We start from the raw sequence: 24,638 nt of genomic DNA, 5'->3' as shown, positions 1-24,638 counted from the left end.
GCGCCGTGGCCGGGCACCTTTGGTCTCATTTCCGCCCGCCGCCGCGAGCCGATACAGGGGGGATGCGCAGGGAGAGTCTGGTCGGGAACGCATCATCGTCTTCAGACCATCTCTGCGCGCAAGCTCCGGGCCCCCGGGCCACGCGCCACCGCCGGCGGTACCTTGGGCGACCTGAATTCTTGGGCCCACCGCCCTCCCCGCTGTCTGCTGGGCCCCGTTCACTGCCCCCTGCTCCCCGGGGCCACGCCCCGGCCCGTCCCAGCGCGGCAGGCCACGCAGGCGAGTGTCACTTCTCCAAGGGCACGGGCACGGGTACCCACGTCGGGGCGACAGCTGGGCCTCCCAGAGCCGGGCCTCGGGAACCCGAGAGACCTGGAGAGCGGAGGGTTCACACACACGGGACACGGAGCAGCTCCATAAAGTAAAATACAACAAAATGTTTAATGAGCAAATTCGTCTTAGCAAATATGAAACTGCCACAGAGAGGAGAGGGACAGGGGCCATGGGGTGGGGGGGCAGGTCCAGGAGACTAGAGAGAATCAACTACTTAAGAAACCAGGACAACGGGGCGAGGACCAGAGGCCAGGAGGACGGGAGCTGTGGTCCTGAGAGGGAAGGGGCAAGGTACCGGACCGGACAACAAAATTGAAAAGAGTTTGGCCATAAAATATAAACACGCTGTTTCTACAGTGGGGGAGGGTAAGATAAAGGGGGTATCCGGGAGAAGACTGCTTCAGGGAGGGGCTGTGGGGGTCCGACCCCGCCCTGCTGTCGCCCACTCCCCGCCCTTCCCTCTGTGTCTGTGGGTGCGTGTGTCTGTGTGGGTCTGTGTGCGCACTTCCCCAGTCCCCGCCCCGCCCCATCCCCAGCCCGCCCCCACCCTTAATTGCTGCCATTCCAGTTGCTGCCGGCTGTCATTCGGCGGTCACTCCTTTGCCCATCGTCTTCAGAGGGGGAAAATGGGGGGAGCAGGAAGGGGAGGAGAAGCCCCCAGCCTGTTCCGCCCCTGCCCTCCCCCGCCGCCTCTACCAGAAGTCCCGGCGGTGGTAAGAGTCGGGGTCACAGTATTTTGTGACGACCACTCTGTTGGCGAACTTGCGACCCGTCAGGCCCTGCATGGCTTTCTGGCAGTCAAACACAGAGGTGAACTCCACGAAGATCTGTAGGAACAAGACCCAGCTTGTGAAGACCCAGGCCTCTTAGCTCCCTCTCAGCAACCAGCAGCACCCACCCAAACCCAGAACTCCGCGGGAGGAAGAGGGCTGGAAAGCGGCCTCACCGCAGGTGCAAGGACATTCACCCAACACACTCCAGCGCCCCAGGATCAAAGACAGACAGAACACAGGGGCGTGGAGAGCAGAGGCAGGCTTGAGCCAAGAGCCCAAAGGGCAGGGCACGGGGCAGGCTCAAGGAGAGCAGTCTATATGCACTAGGCACCCCTGGGTGCTCCCCAGTCCCCAGGGGCCATGGTGTCTCCCCTAGACAAGGGATGATATAAGGAAGGCTCAGCAATTGCTATTCACACCCAGGCTGATTCCAAAGAAAAAACCTGAACCTTGATCTAGTCAAGATTATCATCCTGCTTGAATCAGCAGCTGACAGAAGTGGAGGAAGGGCAGACACAACCAGTCTAATTCAGAACAAGGGGAAACGGAGAATTCTAGAAAACACGCCATGCTGCGACAAGCAAAAACGGCATGCCCAAAAAAGAAGAGTCTGAATCCAACTGGCAGGGTTTTTTCTTTGATCAAAACAACTGTAAAAAGACATCTCTGAGACATAATGGAACTCAAACATGCCTGGGTAGAGAGATACAAACGGTATCACGTGGGTTTTTTAAAATAAAAATGTTTTCATCCTGTTTATAGCAGTTCTCAGCCAAGGTGGATGTGTCCCCAGGGGGCACCGTCACACCGGGTGCAGGACACGACCAGCTCCTGGCGTGTGGAGCGGGATGGGCCCAGGTGGCAGCACAGACCCCAGACCCGAGACAGCAGTGGCTCAGGCGGAGAGCAAGTGCTCGAGTGACACGAGACACGCTTTGTTTCAGCAAAGACACAAAGGAGGAGCTGGGAAGCTAAAGGCAGAAATTAAGACTGTCAGGACCCTGGCATCCTGACGCTGGCCGATGGGGCGCTCTGACCCGACCTAAGTATTATTTCGTACAGTCACTATCACCCTGACTGTTTCTCTACTACTACCGTATGTTTGAAAAGAATGACAATAAAGGTTAGACACAAATCTGACAGGCGGATCCCAGAGACCGGGTAAGGTCTTCCCATCCATTTCCCCACGACCACCTCATGGAGGCACCTCCTGGGCAAGCCGCTCCTCTGCCCCAGGGCCAGTCCATCCAGCGACTGCAGGCCCCACACTCAGAAAGCAAGTTCATCCAGCCCTCTGAACCCACAGCACCTCGCTGGGACCCCAGCCCCCGGCATCACCCCTTCTCCTCTGACCTGCTCATCTCCCTGCTTCTCAGCTTCCGTTCTGCCCCGTCACCCCAAGTCTGAGCGTGTGATGACCCCCACCCCCAACACGCACGGAGCAGACACAGGGTCCAGGCACTGACACGCCTTCTCCCCGTCCTCCTGCCAGACAACGGCAGACTGTCCACAGAGCCGCGAAGACCACCCTGCCGTCACCCTGACCAGGGAAGTCCCAGCTCCGCAGGGCTACACGCCCACCCCCATCTCCACGCGAAGACCTCACCGAGGTCTCCTGCACCCGCCCCGGCTGACCCTGTGCCCTCAGTGCTGCCCGCTCAGGACCTCCTGTGGGCCTCACCACTGCCACCCTTCCTGCTAAACCGGGGGCCCCGCCCCGCCCCCAGGCCCCCGCAGATGCACGAGACAGCAGCCAGGGGTCACAAGGCACACACGCTTCCCAGGGTGTGGCAAGATGCTGACACCTTAACAGTGGCAGAGCCAGCGTGCCTCGGCGGGCCGAGAATCAGAGTCTGGAAACCAGGAAGCGAACTGGAAGGAAGAGCTGGGGGCTCCTAAGCGAGCGTAGCAGTGGAGCCGGCCCAGGGACAGGGACTGCAGCTGGGGGCAGCTTTTCGCACTGTGCCTGAGGAGAGCTGACCACGTGCACAAGGGCACACAGGAGCAGGTTTTGCGGCAAAGTTGCTTCGCTGCAGACGAGAGCTCGGCCACAGCATTGCACCGCTGCCTCACACACTGCCAGGGTCAGAGCAGCGCACACCTGTGTGTGGGGGTGTGCGCATGTGTGAGCACGCACCTTCCCGCAGCCGGGCACCTCCACGCCGTCCACGGGCCGCGGGATCTCGATGGACTTGACGAGCCCGTACTTCCCACACTCGTCGCGCACGTCCTCCACGATCTCCTCGTACTCCTCGTCGTCCAGCAGCTCCTCGGGCAGCACCATGTTCATCAGGCACAGCACCTCCGTCGGGTGCCCGCCCATCTGCACCTGCGAGCTCATCAGGCCGGGCACTTGCAAGGTCACGGGGGTCTGGTTGATGGTGCTCTGTGGGGGAGCAGAGGCGGGGGTCATGGGGTGCCCGCCCCCAGGGTGGGGGGCCCGCCAGCACCCCAGCCCCTCCCTCCCCGCCCCCAGTGCCCCGAGCCAATGGAAGATGACGTGCCAGGGGGCTCACCAGCGTAGCATTCTTGGCGCCCACACTCGCCCTCTGGACCAGCAGCTTCTTATCTCCCAGCTGCATCCCATTCAGCCCCGCGATGGCCTGTGGTGGGGCGGAGGGCCAGGGCAGGGAGAGGTGGTCGGGGTCAGAGCCGGGCTACAGGGCAGGCAGGGCACGGCGAAGGGGGAGAGCTGCGAGCCCCGCGCCTCGCCCTGAGGGGAGACCACAGCAGGGTCGGGCGCGCTGGGGCCGGGCTCACCTGGTCCGTGACGTTGATGTCCACGTACTCACAGAAGGCGTAGCCCTTGGAGAGCCCGGTGGCACTGTCCTTGACCAGGTTGAAGGCCTTAAGTGGCCCGAACGACGTCAGCAGCTCTTTCACCTGCGCGGGCCGAGGTGCCGTCAGCTTTCGGGGTAGGGGGGCCGGGGCACCATCAGCTTTCGGGGCAGGGGGGGAGGGCCAGGGCCTACCTGGTCGTCATTCAGGTAGTTGGGTAAGCCTCCGATGAACAGCTTGTGTGCAGAGTCCGGGACCACGGTGGACACGACTCCTGGCAGGGGGGGGACAGGTTGCAATTCCCGGCACGGTCATCATGGGGACCTGGGAGACGTCTCCGGGGGGGCCCCCACCTGGCCACCAGCCCCCTCCTCAGGGCACCCAACACCAGCGGGCACAGCCGTGCACTGAGCCAGGTCAGTGACCACGCTCACCCCAAGCTGTGGGAGCTGTCAGCCCCCAGGGAGGGTCGCAGGCCACGGTCTCCCCTCCCCCTCTGGCCCCAGCTCAGAGCCCCGGCCCCCCCCCACGGGGTCTGCCGCCCTTGCTCTTGGTCCTGGCCCGGTGGGACCTTGGGCCCAGCGTTCTGCGTCTGTGAGGCTGGGCTGTGCCCACCCCCTCAGCACCCTGAGCTGCGTCAGATGGGGGCCCCTCAGCGGAGCAGGCCTCAGAACCGCCAGGCACCCACTGGCCATGCCCCCTGCTGAGGCTCCCCCTCCTGCCCCCCCCCCCGAGTCCCCCAGGGTCCTCCACCTCCCAGGGCCCGCGCCCTGGCCGGCCAGCTCCTGACTGCCTTCAGGGCCCACTGCAGCCGGCCACCCGGCCCGGAGGACCACAGAGAAGCAGCATTCCACCCGGAGCGAGGCTCCTCCTGGGGGGACGGGGTGGGTGGATGAGAACGACAGGCCGCTGGACTCCGGGCAGTCCAGCTCAGGAGAGCGCAGGCCGCGTCCTGGCCACCACAGCCCAGCCGTGGTCACATGGTCCTGAGGTCATGCGATGCAGACTGAGGCCCCGGGCTGTGCGGGTGCCCAGAACCCACGCCCTGCCCAGCTCTCCCATACAGGCACCAGGTCTGGCCTCACACGCCTGTCCTGCCCCTCGGCTCCGAAGCCTCCCCAGGTGTCGCCGCCTCCTCGGCAGGAGCCCTCGCTGCCCCAGCACCAGCCTGGCCCGCAGGACGGACGGAGCCCAGGGCGGGAGCCTCCCAAGGCAGTCAGCTTCGCCCAGATCCAAGGGCCAAGCCTGGCCCCAACCACTGCAGACGCTTCTGGACCACACAGGTCCAAAGCCTCAGGCCGCACCCCCCCTTCCATCCAGGGTCCTGAACTGTTTCTTCTCCAACCGAAAGCGTCTGTTGAATTTTATCAAATGCGTCTCCCTGGGGCTTCCCAGGTAGCTCAGTAGTCAAGAATCTGCTTGCAATGCGGGAAGCCAGGGTTTGATCCCTGGGTCACGAAAATCCTCTGCAAAAGCGAATGGCAACCCACTCCAGTATCCATGCCGAGAGAATCCCATGGACAGAGGAGCCTGGCGGGCTACAGTCCACGGGGCCACAAAGAGTCAGACAGGACTGAGCGACTATCACTTTCACTTTCTCCCTTTCAATCATAGTCAGCTTTTTCATTGGAATAAAAAGGAAAATCAAAATACTGTGTTTAAGATTTGCCTGGTGGTCCAGTAGTTAAGAATCCACCGGCCAACTCAGAACACAAGGGTTTAATCCCTGGCCCGGGAAGATCCCACTTGCTTCGGGGCCACAAAGCCCACACAACGCAACTACTGATGCCTGAGCGCCCTCGAGCCCCATAACAAGAGAAGCCGCTGCAACAAGCATCGCAACTAGAGAGAGTCCTGCAAAAAAGACTTGCAGAGCAAAAAATAAAGTTTAAAAAAAAACCTCAAAATTACAGAGAAACTTCTCTAGTTTGAGAATGCTTCACCACAGGCAGAATCTGGCTTCCTGCCCCCTCCACAGCCCAGGAAGCACGCTCCCCGGTCACTGTGGCTGAACCGCCAGCCCCTCCATGGAGGCAAATCCCAGGAGAAGAGACCGGCCGCAGTGACAGAGCCAGGCCCCCACAGGAGAAAGGTGACAGGCAGGCCTGCGCGCCATGCTGAGGCACTCTGCAGGTGGAGGGCGGCTCTGCAGCACAGAGGCAGCTCTAACCCCGTACTACGGGACGGTCACGGCGCCACCACACCCACAGGGCACCCCCGGCCGGTGCCCGGCCCAGTGGGCTCGGGCCAGCCTCCGTCAGGACGCTTAGGATGCATGCGGGTCACCGGGAGGCACGGAAGGACATCCTGTGGCCTGATCCCCCCAGACACACGTGCACAGAAAACTTGGCAAGTCAGCAGCAGGCCAGGGCCTCCCACAAGCTCCCAGGACAGCTGGCCTCCCCACACTCTCAGTGGGGACCAGAGGAGCCAGGTGGTCCCCAGGGGCCGCCCTCACTGCGCCCCGCACCCCTGGCTTCACAAGGGGAGGAACTGACTGCTTCCAAAAGGCACCCTTGGGTGTGAACCTCAGCCAGCACAGACTGTTCTCCACCCAGGGCGTGGGACAAACACAGGCCCACCCTTCGGCACAGCATGCAGGCCCGGTGCGGCCACGTGCCACTCCTGCTTGGTCTGAGAGCTTTCCAGAAGGGCCTTTTACACCGTTGGTGTGACACGGCCCCCAACACCAGCATCTGTGGACACTCAGGCCCGAGTGACAGAGAAGCTTCACCAGAGACAACGCAGCTGCAAACCACAGTGACTCTCCGGCCCAACAGAGAGCAGACTCTGGCCACCCAGGCCTGCTTTGCTGCCCACCTACCCAGATGACACTAACCACGGCGGGCAGTCCGGCTCCAAGCAAGGGGTGAGCAGAAGCCTCGAGACAGGAAAGGAGGGGACAGCCACCCATCTGGCCCGCGGAGGAGCTCAGCGGACACACGGGCATCCCCATGGGCTCCAGCACGCTTGCACTGGCCTGAGGGCTCAGAGCATCCCACTTCTCCCAAGACCCTCGGGCTGCCCCAGCCCCCGACAGGCTGAGAGTCCCCGGGCTGGCCCTGCACACCCTTCAGGCACCCCCAATTCCACTCACCAGGCACGTAGACAGAGGGGTTCTCCGACATGCCCGGCAGGGGCTGGTAGTCATGAGGCCTGCGGATCTTCAGCGACTGGCCCTGGAAGATGATGCCGTCGAAGGCCATGGCCTGGGTGGTCTCGTCCACTGAGCGGAACTGAAGGAAAAGACAGGAAAGGAGGTGGTGAGGGGCCCGTCAGAGCCCACCCAAGGGTGCCAAGACCACAGCCGGGTGGCAAGCAGACTGCAGAAGGGCCCGGTGGGAACAAGGCCTGCTCACCTCTAAGAAGGCAAAGTTCTTGTCCTGGTTAATCTGCACGGCCAAAACAGGGTTGCCGGGGGCCTGCGTCAGCCCCCCCAGCCGCATCTGAGCGTTGAAGAAATCCATCATGGCCTCCTGCAGAGGAGAGAGGAGACAGGGGGGGGCGGGGAGGGGAGGTGGAGAGAGGAGGGGAAGGGTGAGAGAGGGAGACACAGAGGGGTGTGGGGGGGAGGGGGGACAGTGGAGTCCGGGTGGGGGCAGAAATCAGTAGTGGGGACAAACGCAGGAGAAAGATGAAAGAAACAGGGGCGGGAGGGGGGGGAGGGCAGCACAGGAGACAGCCAGGGGCCAGAGGTGTGGGGACAGCCACAGGACCCCAACCGGGGAAAAAGGGAGGTCATCAGAAAGAAGCAGGAAACAAGAGGGAGAGGCGAGAAAACAGAGACGGAAAGTGTAGAAGAAACATCCAGTGGCGACAGCAGGAGAGAAATGGCATGAAGTGGAGCACCAGCAGGCAGAACACACGGAGGATCAGAGAGAGGGGTAGGGCGCAGGGCGGGGCGGGGAGGGGGGAGAGAAGAGTGATGTGGAGGGATCTGGTCCTGGAGTCGGGGGCTGGTTTATCAAATGCAGCAAAGTGCAGGTTGAGAAAGTCAGAATGGACCTTACTTGCCTTCGCCGATGGTAGCAAACTTTTTGTTGCTACGAGGGATCTCAGCCCCACAATATTTCACTTTAAAGAGAAATGGAAACAACTCTTTGATCTCGGGATTCTCGGGGCGCCATGGGAAGGGGTAGGGAGAGGGGAGGGGACAGGAGTGGTGGGGAAGGGGGGGAGGTCAGGGCGATCAAAATCAGAGCAGCGACCATGGAGGGGTGGGGGAGAGGACGGGGAGGCGGCAGAGAACAAGAGGCGTGTCAGAGAGGCTGGGGCGTGCGTCTGCGTGTGTGTGCGTGCGTGTCTCCCTCTCTGTCTCTCCACACGGACTCGGACCACGGACTCGTGGGTACCTTATGTGTGTGCTTGATCCCTGGGCAGCTGGAGGAGGCTGGGGAGGGGAGACGGGAGAGGGAAGAGGAGGGAGGAGAGGGCCACCCAGCCCGGCCCCTGGCTGGCTCAACTCCATCGTCCGTCGGGGAGGGGGCCGGTGGGCCTTGCAGGCGCAGAGTCTGACCCGTGCAGGCTGGGGGAGGGAACGGAGGGAGGGAGGAACAGCGGGCACAGGAAGGGGGGGCAGGGGGGCAGCAGGGGGCAGGGGAGGGCAGTACCTCAGTGATGCCGAAGGGGATGTTGCCCACGTAGAGTCGTCGGGCCTGTCTGGTCATCTGGCTCCCGACCACGGGCACCGGCGTCGGCGTCACAGCCAGACCGTCGGGGGTCATGGTGGGGAGGAGGGCGGTGGCTGGAATCTGACCGGCAGCTTCAAGAGGGACAGAAAGGGTCAGAGGACGTGGGGGCACCTCCACCCCGGAGCCGGGTCGGCTGAGGGCCTCGCCCCTCTCCCCCCGGCCCCCAGGCCAGGTGCGGAGCCCACCTTGCATGGCCTTGTACTGCATGGGGGTGATGTGCTCGAAGCCCGGCGGCGGCACGTCCCAGTATTTGCGGACCTTCTTCTTCTTCTCGTGGCGGGGGGAGCGACTGGGGGAGGCGGGAGGGGAGAGTGGGGCGGGGCGACCTCAGTCTGACCAAAGGTGGGCCTGCGGGCCCCCCAGGCTCCCCTCGGCCCCGGCTTGGCTCTCCAGGAGAGAGAGGACGCGGTCAGGGCCGGCCCGTTCTGGGCAGGGGACTCTTCCCGGTGCTCGGGCGGGCGGGGGAGGACAGGGCGGGGTGCGCGGGGGAGGCGGGGGAGGGCGTGGGGGGAAGGGGCAGAAGAGAAGCTCACATCAATCCACCGTGCTCCTCTTTAGCGCCTCTGGTCAAAGGTTTGCTGGGGGTGGGAGGGAAAGGTGTGGGGAGGGATGACTGGGGACCCTCATCTCCCCCGGACGCCGCACCCCCCCGAGGGCACTGAGCCCCAGGGCTGGGGCAGGGCATCGCCCCCAAGCCCCCCAGCCACGAGTAAGGAAGGAGGGCCGGACAGACCACCTTCCAGCTGGAGAGGCTGAGGTGGGAGGAGGCGGGGCACCCCCCACCCGCCCTTCCACTCGTGACAGAGAGAATGGGGGTCAGCCTGGGAAGGGAAGAGGCGTCAGAGCAGAGAGCTGTCCCGAGAGACGCCTCCCTGCCCTGGGGAAGCAGAGCACAGCCCGGGAAGCCGACGGAGAACCCAGACCAGACAGGGGAAGGGGGGCCCTGACCCCAGACTCGCCCCCGGCAGCCCCGCAGAGAGAAGAAAGCGTCCAGACACGACAGCAGAGCCCCTAGCCCGGCGTGGAGAGGGGCCTGCGGCCCGGACGCAGCCCTGCCGCCCTGGTACCTGCGGCGCCGCCTGTCCCGGGAGGCGCTGCGCTGGTCCCGGTTGCGGCGGTCACGGCTCCGGCTGCGACGCTTGCGGTCCCGGCTCCGGGAGCGGCTGTGGCTGCGCTTGCGGTGCCGGTTCTCCTTGTCGCGCTCTGCGGGGAAAGGGCCGTGAGCTGGGCGGGGGCAGCCCGGCCCGCCCGCCCCCGAGGCCGCGCGCCCCAGCCCGGGAGGCCACCCCCACGGGGAAGGGCTCGCGGAGGGCGGGGCGGCAGGCTTCCTGTCCAAGAGGGAGCCCGAGGGCCCTGGGGGCCAGGCGGGAGCAGTTACCTGAGGGAACAGGGCCTAGCAGGGCCCCGGGGCGTAAGGTACCTGAGTCTGCTCAGGAGGAGCTGGGGGGCCAGAGAAGACAGAGGAGGCTGGCTCCTGGTCCCCCTCCAGGGCTGAGGGGCCTGACCCAGGGTCGTCCCTGAGAGGGGCAGGGCTAGACGCTGGGGAATCAAGAGACCCAGTGATGTTTTCCTGAAGGGACCCGGCGACCCCTCAGGAGCGTCCTCCGCAACCAGCCAGCCCGCGCCCCACCTCAGGCCCGCGTCAGGCCAGGCGGGGCCGGGCAGCCCCGGGGGGCGGGGCACCCACCCATCCCCACCCACCAAGCGGAACGCCCTCCTTGGAGGCCCCGCCCACCAACCGAGGACCTTCTGGATGCCCCGCCCACCGCCCCGGGTGTCAAAGACGCAGGAGCTGTGTGGGCGCTTGGTCCACAGCGCCCCACGGCCGCTACAGCCCGGGCCTTCAACCTCCCCTCCTTCCCCCATCAGCCCGCCACCCTGCGAGGCACGCGGCTCCTGCCCCAGGCGGTCTGTAGCCCAGTCCCTCGGTTCAAAGACAACACTGGTTCCTCCAGTATGCTCAGACTCCAGTTCATTTTACCAGGAGGCGGGGGCAACAAGGAGAGGTTGTCAAAGCCTCACGCGTACTGCTTCAACTCTCATGCTCTTCCAAGGCAACTACCATGAGCTTTTATGAATGAGTTTTAACAGTAAAACAAGCTACAGACGCACCCGGGAAAGGAAAAAAACCTCGTTGCAAACATTCAGATGCTAAAACCAGACTCTACTGGTTTTACTCCCCGGGTTACTGTGGGAAAACACTTGGGGGGGGGGGGGGGATCTCGCTTACAAGAGAAAACTGAGGCTCAGGGAGGTCATGTGACTTGCACTGGCCAAAAAGCCTGGATACAGGTGAAGCCTGAATGTGAACCCTTAAAGTTTAAGGGCAGCTAGGCATGGGCAACACCTCTAGACATGAAACAGGCAAACCCATTAGGGCCTGGCCAGAACCACGAGTGATGGTGGAATTGCCTCCTCAAAGATGAAAAGACTAAACATGAAAAATACATCCAAGACTAACACCAGGAGGGACGTGCAAGCAGTGTAAGGAGCGTCCTGGCCCTGGAAGGGGGGTGGACGACACGGTTCTGGGCCTCTGGCTCCCCACTTCCAAGTCAGGCAGAGACCCTTCCCTGCAGCTGAGGCTCAGAAACAGACAGGCAGAGAGAGGTGGTCCCACAGGAAACAGCGGCGCCCGCCGGGTGCCATGGACACAGACACGGAACCCAAGTCTCAGGGGCTGAGGCCTGGAAGAGGCAGGACCGCCAAGACAGACTCAGGCAGAGCAGCACGTGGGCAAAGCTGCCCATAAGGCAAGGGTAACCCCCGCCCCCACCCCAACACACACACACACACACACACACACACACACACACACACACACACACACAGAGAATGATCCAGCACAGATCAGAACAGGAAAGGAGCTCGGCTGCTCTAAATGCCACGGCCACCTCGTTGTGGGAACAACTCGCCAACCCCAGGGACGTGCCCAGGCTGAGGGGACACCCAGGCAGAGACCAGACCGCGAGTGTCAGTGCCCCAACGCAGCTCCATCAGCTCTGGCTGTCCAGCCTGGCAGGACGCATCTCTGCAGCCCCGCAGGCTCAGGCGTCGTTTCAGCTATCCTGCACAAAACCGTGCAACAGCAACCACACCTCTAAACCCGTTTTCTCCTCTTATTTAAATGAGGCTCGCGGGCACCCCTAGGTGTACGGCTTGGGGACATCTGGAAATGCGCCTCCACACTTCGTCCCTGAGTGAGCCCTAGGAACGATTTCACTGTTGAAAAGGTATCACTTACTGGGCACTTAAAGGAGGCCAAGCCACATGCCACATACTGTCGGCATGTTGCCCCGCTGAATCTCAGCTCTGCCTCTGATTAGCTGAAATCTGGGAAAGCTTTTATTCTTGAGCCTGTTTCCTCCTCTGCGAAGGGCAGGAAATCACTTCAGCCTCACAGAAGTGTTACAAGAATCCACTCAGGAAAACTGCAGAAGAGCTTAGCAATGTCCGTGACACGTGGTGGGTGCTGAAACCTTAACTATTATTACTATCATCTGTTAATTCCAACATTTTAGAAACCAAAAAAAAAAAAAAAAAGCCGTCCACTACACGAAGGAAAAACAGGCCCACAAATACTCGGTAACTCATTAGGTACTAGAACCCGCGTCTGCTCCCCTCCAAAGTCAGTGCTGTTAAGCAGTGCACCACGTACGTGACCGACACCCTGTGGGTGCGCTTCCCCAGGCACAGACTACTGATCCAGCCACCCCCTCCCCAACCTCGGGCTGGGCCAAAAGGGGAATCCCAGCGCCCCTCACTCGGCGCTCCAGACACAAGCAGAGTAAGCCTCAAGCCCGCCACCTTCCCTCTACTTAAGTTTCTTCACTCTCAAACCGGATTAAGGCGGCAAGGAAACCTGCTAACTGTCCTACACCTCTCCCAGCGCTAACGTTCTTGGGGTCCCCAAACTAATCACGGCCCCGTTCTTGGACTTGGCGTCTCCCGAGGGGGACGCGCCTCCCACCCTCCAAAGTGAAGCGAGCCCCCTCCTTGCTCAGTGTCCAAGTGTCCGCTCCACGCTGAGATTTAAGAGGCTGGTGCGATAGTGCGGGCCGTGGGGAGCGATGACAGGCAAACAGTCCGCACTGCGACCGCTGGGGGAGCCAGGGCCCCGAGAAGGGGTGCAGGGGTGCGGGAGGGCCACGGAGCTCGGACAATGCGGTCTCTTCCACCGGCGCCGACGCTGGTGCCCGACCCCGGCGGACCGCGGGGCCCAGGAGGCCAGTGAGCAGAACGAGGAGCAAAGGCGCCGTGTCGAGAGGTGCTCCCCACGCGGCACTGCCAGCGCCCACGTGAAAGGGTACCCACGACCGCCATTTTGGGACAAAGGGGGCGTGGAGAACCAGGCCGAGGACCCAGCCGGAAGCGGAAGTGCCAGGGCGTCGGGCGAAAAAGAGGAGTTGCGGGACTCATCTATACAATCTCCTTTCCAGATTAAAAAACGCATGAAGTCCACGAGGTGACACCAGGCGAGCCCGCCTGGAAGCGGAACGGAGCGCGGTGCGCATGCGTCCGGGTCCGCGCCCGCCGCCCCCTCCCCGCCGCGCGCGGCACGCCGGGCGGTCACGTGAGCGAGGCGCGCGCTGCGGGACGGGAGGGGGGGTGCGCCGCGCGGCCCTGAGAAGAGGGGAAAACGACGGGGAAAATGGCGGGGGACACGGAGGGAAGCCAAGAGCCGCCCCGCCCGCTGCCCCTCTCCTCCGGCGCTCTCACCTTGCTTATTCTCGTTGAGCTGCCGCTCGAACTCGTCGAAGTCCGACATGCTGAGGCGGCCGCGTAGGGCGCTGTGCAGCTTTCGCTTCGCCTTGCCGCGCGCCCGCTCCGGCCGCTTCGGCTACTTCCGCCGCTAGCTTCGGCTACTTCCGGCCGCCGCCGGCGTTCCACCGCCTCCTACCTAATCAAGGCCTGGCTGCCCGCCCCGCCCCGCCCCGGCTCCGCCCCTCCCCGCCTGCGCGCCCGCGAGGTGCCCCTCCCCCCCAGGGTCTGACTCCGAAACGCGTCGGCTATTTCCGGACCGTAGAGGAAAGCGTCCGGAGCGGTGACTACGGCTGCTTCCGAAAACACCCGAAGTGAGGGTTTCACGGACTCTCCCAAGTTTTCGCAACTTTTCGGATATTAGCTCTTCCACGTTCGGACGTTTTCGGAGGTCCTCGCGTTCCTCTGCACCCAGCCCCCTCTAAGAATCCGACTTCTTCTGAAAATTCAAACCGTCCCTTTGCTAGCGCTGATTCTCCCCGCTCTTCTCCGCCGGCCAGTCCAAGCGAATCGGCTACTTCTGACAGTCCTAACCGTCCCGGATTCGGCACTTTCCGAAGGTTTCCGGCGCTCGCCTTCGGACCCAGCCAGAGATCAAGCTGTTTCCAAACTTCGGCTCCTTCCGGAGATTCCAGTGGCACGCTCCTCCCCTCTCGGAGAACTTCGGCTCCTTCCGCCACCACTTCGGGAAGACCCCCCCCCCCCACTCACGGGTGACAGCTTCGGTTTTTTCCGTCAGGGCTTCGGCTCCTTCCGGCTCCGGGAACCGAAAAGGGAGGGAGGACGGAGGCGAGGTGGGTCAGGGGAGAGGAAATGGGGAAGGGTAGCGTCCCAGCTCTCGGCACCTGACTCTCCGGGTGGGGAAAGGGGAGGAAAAGAAGGGCCGGCCCTGCGAAGGGCCTAAGAAGGCTGCGCGAGACAAAAGCAGCCAGCGGAGTAAAGGGTGCGCGCGGCCGCTGCGGAGGTTGCCAGCGCGGCTTCGTGCGCCTGCGCAGGGTGAAAGAGGCGGGGAGGGGGGGCGAGATGGGCTTCTGCGCCTGCGTAGACGTCGGTCTGAGCCGAGGTTTCTCAGCTGCTCCAGAAGGGCCCCCCACCCCCGCTTCCAGAGCCCTCAGCGCGCGTGCGCGAGTCTTCCCCTTTTTCCCCCGGGGAGGGCACCGCATTCCCGACCGTTAGGCTAGGCCGCCCCTCTACTAGTTGCCGTGGCAACCGCACCGGCGCGCTTGCCCCTCCCGCCGCGCAGGCGCCTCGAGCGACGCAGCGGATACTTCCGGGAGACGGATAATCTCGCGATACCGCCTCCTGGCGGAGTCCTCCGCTCGGAGGTTTCCGGCTGCCCCGGCCAGCAGCCTCCGCCTGAGGTCGTGGACTCCCTCCTCCTGCCGTGGCGCTTCTGGTCCCAGTAGCCCAGCGGGTGGTGCTCTTGCACTTTCCGCTGAGCGCTGCCCCGCCCCCGAGTTCCCCAGGGCAGCGCTGCCACGCCTCCCACCCCTGCTTTTGCGGAGGCTAATTACACCCTGTCTCTCTGAGTGCCTACTCGGCTCCCGCTTAACGGTCCGCGCTCCCGAGTCCTCCAGAGCCCCCGTCACCGTCCCCGCGGCACCGACCACCCCCTGTCCAGGAAAAAGCCGGGGCCTAGTTTATTCCAAATTTCATCATCTTTTTAATTTAAATTCTCTTAATAGCTCTGTCTCACGTGGACTCAGGCGGGGCTGGGGTGCGGGCGGGGTATGTACAGTGGCCTCGCCCCGCAGGTTCCCGCAGTCTTCCCAGGAGGGAGGGCCCAGCGAGGGCAGGACGGTGCCGCTCAGGTGCGGGGTTGCCAGTGGTCAGGGAAGACAGAACCGGGCCCTGGATGGTGATCCTCTTGGAAGCGTGACTAAGCGAGGACCGCCCCCAACCCAGGGAAGGCGGAGGGCAGGGTGGACGCTAGGGCTGTGAGAGGCCCAAGGGACAGGCCTATATACAGGGGGTCTTGGGAGGGGGTGGCGGTCCGCGCGGAAACGAGCCGCCCTCGTGGGGGCCCACCACCCGTGCACACGCCGGCCCCGCGCGCCGGGAAGGGAAGCAGGGGCCAGAGGGCGGGCGCCGGGCCGGGTGGGGTGGGATCACCGCTTGAAGCGGTACGTGATGGGAAGCAGCAGCTTGCTCTTCTTGAGGGCCTGCACCTTTTTGAGGGTCTCCTCGTCCAGAGCCAGGAAGCAGCGGCGCGAGTACTCAAGCAGGCGCTCCTTGGAGGGGTCAAACTCGCCCACCTCGGCCAGCTTCTCCGGGGCCACGATGAGCAGCTCCGCGATGGGCGTGGTCAGTGCCACTGTGTTGCGGTCCACTCGGTGGTGTTCGAAAGCCCGCGACATGCTCTTCAGCTTCTGGAAGGTGCCCAGGATCTTCTTGTAGCGGCAGAGCACCCCGTCAGCGTCCTTCACTGCGGAGTGTTGGGGGTACAGAGACGGGGGGGGGGGGGGGGGGGGGTTGAGGGAGAAAAGGGAAGAAGGAAGACCAGGAGGCTAGCTGTGAGTTACAGAAGGTGGGAGAAGGGGAGACAGGCAGGCCTGGGGAGGGCCCGAGTGCGGGGAAGGGCTGCATTCCTTCCAGTCCTCCTGGGCCATCGCCGCCTCCCCCGGAACCCTAGGCTCTGGAGAGGCAGCTGCGAGGGTGGGCTATAAACCAGGACCACCCACGGAGGCCCGGACAGTCAGCCAGGTCTGATCCCAGATGGGGGGACGGAGAGAGGAGAGCTCACACAGGCCCCCAGCCCCGCGCTTCCCCAACTCACCCCGCTGCCTCTCCCGAGCCTTGGGCTTGCCGAAGCGCCGCCGGCCTGGGCCTCCTTTCTGCCGCTGCCTCTTCCTCTCCACGGTGCTGCCTTCTTCAGATGCCCCGCTGAGCGAGGAGGCGGCTGACTCGGGGTCTGAGGCCTCGCCCCCGGTCCCCCCTCGGCCTTCCCCCTCGGTCCGCCGAGGCCCGGGCTTCCCCCGGCAGTGGTCGTCTGGAGAGAGGCGGGAAGACACACACACGCATGAACTGCGAGAACAGGACAGTGAGGTGGCGGGCGGCAGGTCACAGAGCCCCGGGAAAGGGGGTCCCCCAGGAGTAAATGCCCAGCTGAACACAGTAAACTAGGCCGGAATTTGAGGGTCCTAGGTGGAGCATGGCCTGAGGCTGCTCAGACTTGGTGCAAGAGGTCTGGGGGAAGGGGCCCAGTGGACCAGGCCAATACCATGGGGACCTCAGGAGAGTGTGATTTTGTGGGGTTCTCACAGTGGAGTTTTCTGGGGACCCAGTGAAGCTTCCAGAAGAGTGGAGGCAGGCAAGGCTTCGGTGGGGGTGTGGGGTTCAAACACCAAGACAAGTAATCTCTGGGTCTAGTCCCTTGGGAAGGGCAGGCCCCCAGACTGGGAAGCTGCCCAGCTTCTGATGCAGGCCCTCCCTCCAACAGCAGGTTCAGAGCCCGCTGCTGGTTTTCCCACGAAGCAAGTCCAGGGGCCCCTGCCCCTGACCATCCTGTGTGGGTTTCCCCATGCAACCCAGGCTAGAGGTGGCGCCAGAGCACAGGGGTCCACAGTGAGATAGGTGTTGAGAAAAACCGCAGGGCCCTCGCCCTGACTCTCAGTTGACTTCCCAGAGAGGGAAGTGGAAGCTTTCGAGGGAGTCAGCCAGGGGTTGACCACCAGCGAGGGAAAGAAAAGGCTGGATCCTCCAGGCCACTGCTAAAGATGCGGGCCAGGAAAGCCCCCGTGGGGAGGGGTCGGGGCAGTGCCCAGGACCCAAACAAGCAGGCCACAGTCCTGCCCATCAACAGAAGGACTCAGGCAGGAAGGAGGCTGGGCTTGGAGCCCACGGAGAGCCATCAAAGGGGGAGCGTGAATGCGAAGGCACAGTGTCCCTGAGGAGGGTGGAGCTTGGTGCCCTGGTTGGGGGCGGGAGATGCCCTCACCTGCATCCAGACGCGCAGAGGAAATGAACTTGTCCAGCTGGCACCTCAGGAAGTCCCGCTCCTCCTCTAGGTCCTCAATGCGCTTCTGCAGCCAGGAGTTCCTCTCCAGGGCCAGGTGCAGCTGGGCCCGGACGCCATTCATCAGGGCCACTGTCGGGGAAGCAGCCTCCGCCGGCTCTAGAGGCAGTCGGCCCTGGTCACACCCCAGGCCTCAAGGACCCCGGCTGGTCCCCCACGGGACTCAGTACCCCGCCAGTCCACTCACCCTCGAAGTTCACCCGAGAGGGGCTCAGGCTGTAAAAGATCTGCGGGTCCAGGTGGGGCGTCTCATCGAACGGGATGGAAATCTCCAAGGCCTCGCTGTCTTTCTTCACTGGAGGAGAGAGGCTAGGCTCACCCAAGGGAGGTCCTGGGGCCTCGGACCAGCCCCCAGCCAGGGAGGAAAGGGCAGGGGCTGGGGTGGGTGGAGCAGGGGTGGGTTCCTCACCTGGCCTCCTCCGGCTGTTCATGGTGCGGCCTTCTGCAGACCCCGGCAGCTGAGCGCCTCAGGGCCACTGGACAAAAGGGGCAGCCACAGATGGAGGAACACAGATGGGCTTCTGGGGGGCATTCCGGGGGACCTGGGGCGCTCGAGGTGGGGAGGGCTGCTTGAGGGCCGGGACTCGTGGGTCTGACAGAAGCGGGGCTGACTTAGGACACCTGGGGTTGCAAACTCCTAGGCTCTAGGGAGTTGGGGGCTGGAAGAAGGAGGACCCGTGGGGTCGACGGAGCAGGGTTCTCCCGGCCGAAGTAGGCCGACAGGGTCTCGACGCAGGTCACCGGCCTGGGAGAGAGTGCCCCAACTTCCAGGCGCAGGGTGGTGATCCCAGCCACGGGTGGACCTCCCTGCCCACGGGTAACCCCTGGGCTCGAGCGGGCGAGCACCGGCCTGTCGCCCGCGGGGGGCTGGGGGCGCGGGGGAAGGTCATGCGTGGGGATGCGCCGCCCCCACCCTTTGTCCCGCGGGCGGGAGAGTCGGCGGCGGCGAGTGGTCCCCGCGGGGGATGCGCCTGGCCGCAGGGGCGTACGCAGCCACCACCCTCCCGGTGCCCGGGGCTGGGCTGGCCAGGGCCCTCCGCTCACCCACCCGCGCGCGGAATCCGGCCCGAGGACCGACGGCGGCGGCGCACATGCCCGGCGCCGGGGAGCGTCTGCAAAGAGTGACGGGGAGCGAAAGGAAGCGACCACCCACCCGCGGGCGGGGCGGAGGCGGTGGTGAGTCTCGGAGCCGGGCAACGGGGAGGGCAGGCAGCCGGGGCCGCCTGATGCGCAGGTGGCGTGCCTCCTCCCGAAGTCCCGGGTCCCCGGTGAGCTGGCCGTTTGCGGCGGAGACCCGGGTCGCACTTGCGCGACGGCCCCTTGCAGCAATCCCTCCCCCCCCCACCCCGCCCTCGGCGAAGCGTAGTTAGGGAACGTCACGAAATTCCCAATTCCTGGAGAGCTGGCGGTGCCCGGGGTCATTCGGGCAGGTGTGGAGGCGCCGGATCGGGTTTGGGAGACGTAGAGAACAGCGGGGAAAGTTGAGGATCCCCTTAAGAGAGGTGCTGGGAACTGGCCGAGGTGGACCCCCGCGACCCCGCTCCTCCATCTCCCATGGGCTGAGCATCCCGGGGCTGCGGAGTAGTGAGTTAACCCTCCCCGAAAATAAAGGCCTAAAAACCAGTCCCCGTCCTGGTGTTATTAATAGCTGGCTTTGCAACTTTCGACCTAGATCCCAGTCCTGGCCGCTCCTTCGCAGCCTCGGTTTTCTCACCTGTAAAGTGGGGCGCTTATAATGCCTTTTAGGTCTGTTGTGGGGATAGAATGATACGACACAGACAGAACGCTCAGCCCAGCGCCCGGCCGGGGCCAGAGCTCAAGCTCGGGGCCCTGTGAGGGTTATCTGGAGTCAGATTATGGAACGCTCCTTCTCTGGGGAGTAGAGACAGCTGGTTTGCTCCTCCACCCTACAGGAGGTCGGAAGACGAGATGAGGCCCCGCACAGTGCCTGACAGAGCTCTGACACGCAAAGAAAATTCAGTGAGAGGGTAGGTGTTTATTTGGCTTCTGCCCCAGCGCCACCTGCCTCTCCTCTCTTTCTCCGGTAGCTTCTGTGCTCCGAAATTCCTACCAGCCCTTAAGAGAGCAGTGCTTTTTAACCCTGCAGCTGGAGAGTCGAACAGTCTTGGCCACACGCCCCTCCTCTTCACTTCACTACCCGGGTCAAAACGTGCAGGGGGAGGCACCTACCCTAGTTCGGTATCTTTCAAACTACATATTCATGCGCAGAAAATTTAATATGGTAGAATGAAATCTGTAATCAGTCTAAAAAATGAAGTAGATGGGAAAAAAAATACGAGGCCTGCACACAGCAGAAGTAACTATTGTTAAACCTTTGTTTTGCACGTATTTTGTGTACCTGTATACCGGGTTGCCATACAAAATGTGTTTCTTATAATGGGTCGTGGTTTTTAGAGAGTTAAGATTAAAAACACTCTGCCTCAATGACACAGGTGGTCAGGAGCCAAGCTCGGATGGACCCCAGGGCAGGCTAACCTTCCCATTCCCCAGCCAGGTGGGCCAGGCACTTGCGAAGTCTCCCGGCCAGGCAGTGGGCAGAGAGAGTCTCCCAGAACCGACCTCACGTGCTCAAAGTGGGAACACGTGTTTATTGAGTGTCCAGACTCCACCTCTGGCTGGAGTGGGAGGCGAGTGTGGGGCCCTTTCCCCCAGCACCGCACATTGTGGGGGCGGGGGAAGGCGGGTCTCAGGAAAGCAGTGCAGATTCCTGGTGGCCCGCAGGCACAGTTTTCAGGCCCGAGAACGGTAACACACAGCACTCTTGCCCCCACCTGGCCCAACCCCAGCAGTCAGGGCTCAGTCGTGGAATCGCTGGTGTCTCTGAGGTTAGAGGGTTCCATTCAGGAAACGTGGGGGTCTTGTTCCCATCTTATTTCCCAAACACCCGGAGATGACTGCAGGGCTTCTCCTTAAGCCCGGAGTCGGCCTCCCCGCCGAGGTGGGTCTGTACTTGTGTCCAGGGCCCCCTGGTGCTCGCCGGCTGTCTGGGGATGACAGGTGTCCATGTGCACACCCCCTCCCCCCCCCCAGAATCCCACGGTACCTGGGGGGGGGGGGGGGGGGGGCGGGGCGCAGCCTGGCTCAGGGGTGCTTCCACCGCGTGTGCTTCTGCAGCGTGTTCTGCTCCATGAACCGGCGCGGGCAATGCGGGCACTGGTAGGGGCGCTCCCCGGAGTGGACCCGGCTGTGCTGGGCCAACTCGCCCGCCTCTCGGAAGCGGCGAGGGCAGAGCGGGCAGCCGTGGGGCCGCCCGCCGCCTGCCCGGTGAATGGAGTGGTGGCGCGCCAGATGGCTGGCCCGCTTGAATGCCTTCCCGCAGGTGTCGCACTCAAAGGGCTTCACCTCTGAGTGGGTGATGCTGTGTCGCTGCAGGTAGGACATGTACTCGAAGACCCGGGAGCACACGGGGCAGCTGTAGCATTTTTTCTGGGCCGACGCCCCATCGGGCCCGGTCTCCCTCTGCGACTCCTCGTCCACCAGTACGGTGTACGGGACGCCCTGGGTGTCTATGAGCAGGTAGTGGTTGGGCCTGGAAGAAGAGGGCGAGGTCTGGGGACATCCTGTGGAGCAGGAAGGTCCGGGCTCTGGGGACCCGCCTGTCCGAGGGGGAGGGGCCTGCATGGCCTCAGCGGAGTGAAACGCCAGGGGCCGGGGGCCGGGGGCCGGCAGCACCAGCATCCGGATGGGTGGCTGAGGCCTGGGGGGTGGGAGACAGGACGAGGAGGTCACGCAGAGGCGGGAAGCTCGGCCCCACGGGCTCCGTCCTTAACGCTCTGCGTGCCCTGCTCCGGACCGCTGCATCTTCTGCAGCGCTACCCTGACTCCGTGACCCTCTGAGGCTCCCAGGCGCCCCCTCCTCGAGACACCTCTCCCTTCGTTCCCACCGCCGACCGCAGGCGCGGGGTCTCTTTGTGGCTGTCTGCCCTCCTCAGCTCACAAGTCGCCCGCAGGCCCCACCCATCAGGCCGCTGACCCGGCCGTGGGGGGGTCAGTGCCCGCTCCGGGCGCCCTCTCGGGTGGGCGGCCGCGTCGGGAGCCCTGTGTCCTCCCCCGCCCCCAGCGCGTTCCGTCCGGGGCACGCCCACCCGCCCCCACTCCCGGCGGCGTGGCCCCGCTCCGCAGGCCTCCGCCCCGGCCCCGACCCGGGCCCCGGCCTCTCTGCCCCGCCCCGCGCTCGGGGCATCGCACGCCCGGCCCCGCCCCGCGCCGCGGCCCGCTCCGGCTCCCGCCCGCCTCCCGGCCCCCGTACCCGGTGCAGCAGCCTCTCGGGTCCGGGCGGCTCCTGATCGGCCCCGGGTTCCCCGCGTGGGTGCAGGCGGCGGCGGGCCGGGGCGTTCGGGGCGTCCCTCGGGAGCTGGCGGCGCCGAGGAGGGGCGGAGAGGACCGGGGGACGGAGAAGAGGGTCCAGGGCAGGGCAGTGGGGGCGGGGCGCCCGGGCCGCCGGGAAACGGCTCCGGCCGGAAACGCGCGCCTGGACGGCGGTTCCCACATGCTCACGGTCCGGCGTCACCACCCGCGCCCGACCCAGCCCGCAAATAAGAGCCCTGAAGTGAAGTGCGGAATGTTTATTGAGAGAGGGTGAGGGTGGCGGGTGCGAGGGGAGACGCGGGAGCGAACCGGGCCGCTGCCGCGGCCTGTCGTCGACCCTTCCGCGCAGACGGCAGGCGCTCACCACCCGGGAGCGGCACGCAGGGCGCCGGGCCGGGGCCGCCCGCCGGCTCAGTGCAGCCGCACATGCTGAGCCAGCTCCGCGGCGTCCTGGAAGCGACGCGGGCAGAGCGGGCAGGCGTGCGGCGGGCCAGCGCGGGCGCGGTGCGTGGCACGGTGCCTCGACAGGTGGCTGGAGCGCTTGAAGGCCTTGCCACAGGCGCCGCACGTGAAGGGCTTGAGGTCCGAGTGCGACACGCGGTGGCTCTGCAGCCGCAGGGGGCTGGCGAAGACGCGGGCGCACTCGGGGCAGCTGTAGCCCTTGCGCGGCCCGGGCTCTCCGGGAGGCGCCTCGCGCGGGGCCGGGCCGCGCGGCTCCTCCTCCAGCGGCGCCGTGTACGTGTAGGGGACCCCGTTGGCGTCGATGAGCAGGTGGCGGCCCAGCCGCGGGGGCCGGGGCCCCGCCGCCGAGGACGCAGTGGACGCAGGGCCCTCCGCCGGGGGGAAAGGGGGCGCCTTGGGGGGCGGCGGGTCCATGGCCTCGGGAGAGGAGGCCCGAGGGTGGGGGGGCCGCGGCGGCAGCAGCAGCATCCGGAGCGGCAGCTGGGAGCGGCGGAGGGGAGACAGGTCAACACGGCCGCTGCCCGGGGACAGTGTCCCCGCCGTCTCAGCGCCCCCGCCGTCTCAGCGCTCGCGGCCCTCTGTCCCACTGACCTCCTCCCTGACGGGAAAGAAGGCTGCCTCCAGGCCGGGTTGCTCGGCCCGCACCAGGCAGCCTCAACGGCTTCTCTGGCTAAGTTCAGCAGCTCAGAGACCCCACCTGCCTTTCCTCGCGAGTCGTCCTCTCCTCCCCCAGGGCGGCCTGAGGGCATCACCCGGCCTCTTCCATCCTTCTCTTCTTACTCCTGCTTCTCTCCTCCCTCACTCCTCGACAGCCAATCAAACCCCAAACCTACTTCGTCCTTTACATCTTGGTTTCTTCCAAGTCTAGCCAGGATTCTTGCCCCCAGAATTTCTCTAACGGGTCGCTTCCTCGGCCACAATTTAGGTTGCATCCTCTCCCCACCCCCGACCCCCGACCCAGGACCACCGCAGCGGCCTCTCCTTGGCCTCCAGACTCTCCTAGACGTCCATGCCCACTAGTTCCCTGGAAGGCTTCCCGAACCGGGATACGTCTGTGGCTGCTCTTAATTTCCTCCCGAGGTACGTCCCCAGAGCCCCACTAATCCAGTTTCCCACTTTTCCACCCGGGGCTCCTCTAACCTGTTCCTGCACTTGGCACCTTAAGGATTCAACATACTCCTCCATTACCTAGGGGCTTCCCTGGTGGCTCAGTCTGTAAAGAATCCGCCTGCAACGTGGGGGGCCTGGGTTCGATCCCTGGGGTGGGAAGATCCCCTGGAGGAGGGAACGGCTACCCACTCCGGTATTCTGGCCTGCAGAATCCTATGGACAGCGGAGCCTGGTGGGCTACAGTCCCTGAGGTCGCAGAGTCGGAGACGACTCAGCGACTTTCACTCCATCACCTAACCTCCGAATTTAAGGTACGCATCGCTAGGATGCCACCCTTCTATGCAGGCGTCGGCTTGTGAACTTTCACACCTGCTACATCCCCACCTCCCCCGGTCCAGGGGTCCTTCTCTAGCCCGGCCCTTAGGCATAGGCCGCTGACATCGTTCCGACCCTCTCCATAGCTGCCGGGGCCCCGGAACCCCCCTCCCAAGCACCCCCCCCCCCACCTTTCCGCGGGATGCAGCACCTTTATTCCCCCACCCCTCCCCGCGCTGTGCCCGGCTCAGCGCCGCCGCCCTGCTCTGCTTCCCGCGCTGCCCCTGCCCCTCGGTCCCCGCCCTGGCCGGCCCCACCCCCACCCCAGTTACCACCGGCCCGGCCCGGCTCCTCCCTCCATCCCGGCCCCTGTACCCGGTGCAGCGGCCTCTCGGGTCCGGAGGAGCGGGCCGAGGTCCCGTGCGGCCCGGGCTTCCCCTCGCGAGGGCCGGCGGCGGCGGGGCCGAGGCTTCGGGGAGCTCCGGGCCGGCGGCGCCGGGGACGCGGGCGCGGGGGGCGCGGGCGCGGGGCGCGAGGGGCGGCGGCGTCCCTGGGAAACGGCGCCGGCCGGAAGCGCGCGCCGCAGCGAAGGTTCCGCCGCTCTTGAGCTTCTGGGGGTCCGGAGCGGCGAAGGGGCCAGGGCGCAGAAACCGCAGCGACTGCCCGCTCCCCTCCCGCCCGCGCCGGGAGCTGCTCGGGGCCTGGGACCGAGGTCGGAGAATAGATGAGGGTGGGCGGGTCTGCGTCTGCCGAAGCCCCGCCCGAGCGGGGGCGCCCAGGCCATCCCCTCGCCCCGGCCATCCCTCCTGCGTCCGCTGCCCCGCGAGGCCGAGGGCGGGAGTACCGACGTTTCTGCCCGCGGGGCTGGTGCAGGTCCCAGGTCCAGAGGCCAGGCTGGGCGCCGCCGTGTCCCCGCCGGGATCCGCCCGCCCGCAAAACGGGGAAACCGAGGCCCAGAGAGGCCCAAAGTCTGCCAGATGGGGAGGGGTGGGCTTCTCATGGGGGGCGGGGGGGCAGGACCAGAGTCCCCAGATGGGGAGATGGGGGGGGTGGGCGTCTCATGGGGAGGGG

The 24,638-nt window shown here is 64.8% G+C and overlaps 4 protein-coding genes across 14 annotated transcripts; all 4 read right to left on the bottom strand.

Moving 5' to 3' along the window:
- Positions 1-422: 422 nt before the first annotated feature.
- U2AF2 (U2 small nuclear RNA auxiliary factor 2) lies at positions 423-14,342 on the bottom strand. 4 transcript variants are annotated; one of them, XM_020869229.2, is made up of 12 exons: positions 13,295-14,342; positions 9,643-9,778; positions 9,109-9,153; positions 8,761-8,864; positions 8,495-8,646; positions 7,244-7,360; positions 6,982-7,120; positions 4,079-4,158; positions 3,867-3,989; positions 3,611-3,709; positions 3,244-3,492; positions 423-1,160 (listed from the first exon to the last, which is right to left on the bottom strand). In XM_020869229.2, exons 1-12 carry the CDS (start codon positions 13,341-13,343, stop codon positions 1,026-1,028), a joined length of 1,428 nt encoding a protein of 475 aa, XP_020724888.1. In that variant the 5' UTR covers positions 13,344-14,342; the 3' UTR covers positions 423-1,025. The 4 variants fall into 4 exon arrangements, with proteins under 4 accessions (XP_020724888.1, XP_020724889.1, XP_070306466.1 ...); XM_020869230.2 differs by having other exon boundaries at positions 3,623-3,709; positions 13,295-13,513; XM_070450365.1 differs by lacking the exon at positions 9,109-9,153.
- A 633-nt stretch (positions 14,343-14,975) lies between these two features.
- Positions 14,976-19,236, bottom strand: CCDC106 (coiled-coil domain containing 106). 4 transcript variants are annotated; one of them, XM_020869234.2, is made up of 6 exons: positions 18,396-19,236; positions 17,761-17,827; positions 17,539-17,646; positions 17,274-17,450; positions 16,113-16,325; positions 14,976-15,761 (listed from the first exon to the last, which is right to left on the bottom strand). In XM_020869234.2, exons 2-6 carry the CDS (start codon positions 17,780-17,782, stop codon positions 15,445-15,447), a joined length of 837 nt encoding a protein of 278 aa, XP_020724893.1. In that variant the 5' UTR covers positions 17,783-17,827; positions 18,396-19,236; the 3' UTR covers positions 14,976-15,444. The 4 variants fall into 4 exon arrangements, with proteins under 4 accessions (XP_020724893.1, XP_020724890.1, XP_070306474.1 ...); XM_020869231.2 differs by having other exon boundaries at positions 18,400-19,236; XM_070450373.1 differs by having other exon boundaries at positions 17,761-19,236.
- Positions 19,237-19,669: 433 nt separating this feature from the next.
- On the bottom strand, positions 19,670-21,931 carry ZNF581 (zinc finger protein 581). 2 transcript variants are annotated; one of them, XM_070450372.1, is made up of 2 exons: positions 21,622-21,931; positions 19,670-20,901 (listed from the first exon to the last, which is right to left on the bottom strand). In XM_070450372.1, the coding sequence occupies exons 1-2, from the start codon at positions 21,861-21,863 to the stop codon at positions 20,454-20,456; spliced, it is 690 nt and encodes a 229-aa protein (XP_070306473.1). In that variant the 5' UTR covers positions 21,864-21,931; the 3' UTR covers positions 19,670-20,453. The 2 variants fall into 2 exon arrangements, with proteins under 2 accessions (XP_070306473.1, XP_070306472.1); XM_070450371.1 differs by having other exon boundaries at positions 19,670-21,069; positions 21,622-21,928.
- On the bottom strand, positions 21,923-24,401 carry ZNF580 (zinc finger protein 580). 4 transcript variants are annotated; one of them, XM_070450367.1, is made up of 2 exons: positions 23,943-24,401; positions 21,923-22,622 (listed from the first exon to the last, which is right to left on the bottom strand). In XM_070450367.1, exons 1-2 carry the CDS (start codon positions 24,366-24,368, stop codon positions 22,092-22,094), a joined length of 957 nt encoding a protein of 318 aa, XP_070306468.1. In that variant the 5' UTR covers positions 24,369-24,401; the 3' UTR covers positions 21,923-22,091. The 4 variants fall into 4 exon arrangements, with proteins under 4 accessions (XP_070306468.1, XP_070306471.1, XP_070306470.1 ...); XM_070450370.1 differs by lacking the exon at positions 23,943-24,401 and adding an exon at positions 23,779-23,831; XM_070450369.1 differs by lacking the exon at positions 23,943-24,401 and adding an exon at positions 23,331-23,718.
- Between the last annotated feature and the right edge of the window lie 237 nt (positions 24,402-24,638).

Source organism: Odocoileus virginianus, chromosome 20, assembly GCF_023699985.2.
Source record: "Odocoileus virginianus isolate 20LAN1187 ecotype Illinois chromosome 20, Ovbor_1.2, whole genome shotgun sequence".
Classification (NCBI taxonomy): Eukaryota; Metazoa; Chordata; class Mammalia; order Artiodactyla; family Cervidae; genus Odocoileus; species Odocoileus virginianus.
Note: the sequence above shows the minus strand (reverse complement) of the source record. Positions and strands in the feature narration are given on the sequence as shown.